Raw genomic sequence first — 4,943 nt, forward strand, 5'->3', positions numbered from 1 at the left:
CATGCAAGTATTAAGCAATATTGTTTGAACCACCCAGAGTTCTAGTAAACACTGAGTTTGGAGCCAACTCTTAAACTGTCTATTTCTGTGTTCTAACTAAAGAACCGACTGAACAAATGCAATCAAGATATAACTGATTATGTAGAAGAATTCCGGCAGTTTTCAACGAAGCTGATGTCACATCTAGAAGGCTGTAACATTTTAAAGACTGTGCTGAAGAATGATATAGACCATTTGCTAACCAGAGTGGAAAGAGCTCAACGGGAAATTGACTACTTTGAATCTGCAAAGGAATCCCCCACCCCATGTGTGGACATTGATGAAGAGCTTTTGGAACAGCAGCTAACAGAAGAACAAGAGTCCAAAAAGAAGGTCAAGCTCATGCTGAATGCAAGTAAGAGCAGTCTACTCATAATATTCAAAATGTATACTTATGGTTTCGTAGTTGGACTCGTGCATGCAATGTACACATACTCCTTAACTTATAACTATAGTTGGACCAGAATGTCCATTACTAAGCAAGACCATTGTGCAGTGAGTTGTGCCCAGCTTCACAACTTTTTGCACAGTTGTTTTAAGTGAATCAAAACAATCATTAAGTAAATCATGCAGTTGTTAAGTGAATTGAGCCTCTGCCATTGACTGCTTGTTGGAAGCCAATTGGGAAGGTTGCAGATGATGATGATCACATGATCCCAGGATGCTGCAACCATTGTAAATACAAGCCAGTTGCCAAGTGTCTGAATTTTGATCAAGTGATCATAGGGATGTTACAATGGTCATAAGTGCAAGGACTGGTTGTAAGTCATTTTTTTCAGTGCTGTTGTAACTTCAGATACCACTAAATGAAGGGTTGTAAGCTGAGGACTTCCTGCTTTGCAAGAATGATACTTAGTACATGCCTAAAATCAATTTCATAAAAGATGATGGCAACAGTCTCAGTCAGCGTTTTAAAAACTCTTGCTGTTCTTACAATAATATGATACTGTACCGTCCATAAACTGGCACATAAAATTACCTGAAGATATGAAAATTATTTTAATGCATTATTGTATGCCTCCACTGCTGAATGTTCAAGTTTGAATTTGCTATTATATTCATTTTAACATTCCTTGATGGCTAAGTTAAATTTAGAAAACTAAAACAAAGAAAATAGGTCATAAACAAGGGGGAAAAAAAACTATTGCCAAACACTTGGCAACAATAAACGGGAAAATGTAATGGAAACAATAAAAATGTTTATATAAGGAAATTTTCCTTCCTGAAAATATCTTAAGTACTTTAAGCCTAATTAACAAACATCTGATAGAGCCTAACAAGTAATGTCATCTGACAAGAGATGTCTATACTAAATTATCTGGCCAATAGTAATATTTATACTAAATTAAGTACACCTTGATGCTCCCAATAATCTAATAAAAATTACAGTATGCAGAGTTTCTTTCTGAAAAGAAGCTCTAATTTCATTTTTGAAATAATACAATACTGAATCCCCATCCTTCTCTAAACATTGATGCAACCTAAAACTGAAACTCTGTCCATTCATGACTAGCAATGTAATTCTTCTGGCTCAGATTTAAGCCCTACAGATTTGAATGAATTTATTTTCTGATTTGAACTAAGACTGCAGCTTAACCTATTGAACTTAAAATTGCTATACTATTATTTTGACAAGACTTTTTAGATTAGAACTTTTTTTGAGGCATAGACAAATTTCTCTACTTTCTCTAAACCAAATGTTGACTAAATTAGACATTTGTCTAGATCAGCTAAGAAAATTTTGCTATGTAAGTAAATATGTTTTCAGGGGTGCCAATATAGAAAGTTCATTTTNTACCATCTGTTAATCCAATTCCTTCTGATGAGAGTTACTTTGCAGGCACAAAATTTATCTTGCAGACTGATCAGAACACTCCTGTGTTGTGAAGATTTCCAAGCCTAAGACTGACAGATTGAAGAACTGCGCAAAAAAAATGTCTTGAACCACCATTTTCGATCAAGGATGCTTTATTTTAAATGTTGCTGTAATGGAGTACAAGCATCATTTGTCCTGTTTTGAAATTAAGCAGAAAACCTCCATTTGGTTTTATGACCCTTAGTCACATCTCAAACATAAGCCTAAGCACCAGCCATTGGGATCCAACAACATAACACTCCTTATACGGAATGGAAACATTTCCATTCCTTTTAATTAATTTGGATCACTCTTCTAGCCAATATGACAGAGGCTGTTTTATGTTTTCTACTACAGCAGGGTTTGTAACTGGGCTGTGCAAACAAGCAAAGCCCCATCTGTGGGATGCATGTAGCACACGAAACCACCATCCCTTTGGTCGGTGGAAAAATCTTTCTCCACAGAACCAGTCCCAAAAGGTTGAGGGCCTCTGTACTACAGTATCCTTCTTGAAGAGCTTGTTTACTTTGAGTGCTGTATTTATGTATGTATGTATGTATGTATGTATGTATTTAAACAGCCTGTTCTCTATCTATCCTGTTCTCTATCCTTTGGCAGGCTAGTTATCTGTATGAGTAAACCATTGTATAAGTATATTGTAATCAACAGAACAAAATATGGCTCTAACAAAAATGTCTGCGTTCTGGAATCCAGCAAGACTTTAACAAATCTTCTGTCTATATCAAATTCTATGCATTGTTTTCTTAATAGGAAAAGAGGATTATTATTTTTTTTTAGAGATACTCTAATGTCAAGCCAGAGTTGAGGATTAATTACATGGACTTTTCTTCATTCTGTTCTTTCTTGCATTCAGAACAATGCCTGAACTCAGATAGCTATTATTTCCCTCAAACAGTTGTCTGTGTGTGTTTATTTGCTTACTGTGTATGATATGCTCTCATACACAGTATATATAGCTGAATTTGTAACTAACTGTATACAAGTATATAAATTTGAGTGCATTAGGTTTCAAATTCAGCTTCTGATACCTTAATTTTTTAAAAAAAAATCAGAAAAAAAATCCATTTTAAAAGTACCTATATAACCTATATAACCTGTGTGTGTGTGTGTGTGTGTGTGTGTGTGTTATATTAAGATAGGCTCCATAGTCTGAATATATTATTGCTTATGCGTCTTTTTTTAACAATACAAATGCCAACATAACATGAAGAATTTTCTGACTCTTGAATTTTCAACAAAAATAAGATAGCAGAATTACTGTATTAAATGAGCCATGCTGTGGAGGAACAGAGACTAAATATATTTATCTAATGAAATGGTGTTTCAAGCACTTATACCATACTTTCAGCCCTAAATGGCTCCCTGAGTAACTTACTAAATAAGTAAATGGGAAAAAGTTTCTATTCTTAGGCTATCTTAAAAAGACTCAGTTCAAAAGGAAAGTAAAATAAAGACAGAGTGGAAAAACAAGGACATTCAGGCTCCCCAGATGTGAATATTTGATGGATTCTTGTGAAATATGTAAATTTTATAAGGGTAGCATACAACTTTGCAACCTCAAGAGCTACTCTTCCTACAGTACATGTTATTTAGTCCCAGTGGCCTCTGAGAGAAGGGATTGTAGCCCAACTAGGAACAGCAATAGAAGAGAGACCCTGTAAAACAGGGGTCTTCAAATTCGTCCCTTTTATGACTCATGGACTTCAACTCCCAGAATTCCTCAGCCAGGCATGCTGGCTGAGAAATTCTGGGAGTTGAAGTCCATGAGTCATAAAAGGGACGAGTTTGAAGACCCCTGCTGTAAAATAACATGTTAGCTATTTTAATGGGCAAATGTGAAAAAAGGATGGTGAATGATGACAACTAAACAGCCAAAGTTGGTGACCAATGTATGCTCCCTTCATTTATGTTTGTTCAAGTAAGATATTGAGATATTACATCAGAGTACTGTTTGTTTGTTTGTTTGTTTGTTAAATTTATAGGCTGACCATCTCCAGATAGGTAGACTCTGGGCAGCTTACAGAAGATAAAAAGATAAATAGAAAAGCAATTAAAATTTTTATTTTTTAAAAAAATTTGTTGACGGACTATTGTTTATCTTTTTTAAAGGCTGCAACTACATGATCACAGGCTTCAAATCTCTAAAGATAGTCAAAAAGTCTGGAGGCGCAATGGGTTCGTGGATGAAAGACCCTGGCAAGAATTACCAAAAGATTTACTTCTTCACTGGAACAAAGAATAAAATTGTTATGGAATTTGCAAATATTCGATCTTTTGCTGAAAGTGGTGCGAAACAGCTGGCTCACAGGATTGCACTACCATTTCCCTGGCAAGGAACAGGTCATGCTATATATAATGGATTTCTTTTTTATCATAGATATGGCTCCTTAAATGAGATAATTAAGTTTGATATTCAGAACAGAAACGCAACTGATCAGATGCTCTTATCGGGTGCTGGAGAGATACCTGCCTACGAACTTCATCCTTCTACTAAAATAGACTTAGCTGTGGATGAACTAGGATTATGGGCAATCCATGCAGAACCAGATACAGCTGGAAAGCTTGTGATTACTAAAATCAACCATGCAACCATGACTGTGGAATATACATGGGATACATCCTGCAGAAGCCAGAATGCAGAAGCTGCTTTCATGATGTGTGGTGCCCTCTATGTTGTATACAACTCACCAGGGCGTGGTGTCTCTCAAATAGAATGTATTTATGACACCTTAGATGTCATCAGTCCATATGAAAACATAGTACTTCGTTTTCCCAAACGTCAGTCAAATCATGCTATGGTTCATTATAATCACAGAGACAAACAGCTTTTTGCCTGGGATGATGGCTCCCAGGTCATTTACAAGCTCATGACAAATCCAAAAAGTTAGGAAAAAAACAGAATGTCCCCTATGCCAACCTAAAAACAACTTCTTCTTTCTTCTTCTTCTTCTTCTTCTTCTTCTTCTTCTTCTTCTTCTTCTTCTTCTTCTTCTTCTTCTTCTTCTTCTTCTTCTTCTTCTTCTTCTTC

At 35.7% G+C, this 4,943-nt stretch overlaps 1 protein-coding gene across 1 annotated transcript in view; it reads left to right on the plus strand.

Annotated features, from left to right (window-relative positions):
* Nucleotides 1-4,803, plus strand: part of OLFML1 (olfactomedin like 1) — a 6,452-nt gene extending 1,649 nt beyond the window's left edge. The window contains exons 2-3 of the mRNA XM_015824129.1: nucleotides 103-394; nucleotides 4,025-4,803. Coding sequence (XP_015679615.1) covers nucleotides 103-394; nucleotides 4,025-4,803 — 1,071 coding nt within the window. The remainder of the gene's footprint in view (nucleotides 1-102; nucleotides 395-4,024) is intronic.
* The last annotated feature ends 140 nt before the right edge of the window (nucleotides 4,804-4,943 follow it).

Source organism: Protobothrops mucrosquamatus, unplaced genomic scaffold, assembly GCF_001527695.2.
Source record: "Protobothrops mucrosquamatus isolate PMUCROS unplaced genomic scaffold, P.Mucros_1.0 scaffold2134, whole genome shotgun sequence".
Lineage (NCBI taxonomy): Eukaryota > Metazoa > Chordata > Lepidosauria > Squamata > Viperidae > Protobothrops > Protobothrops mucrosquamatus.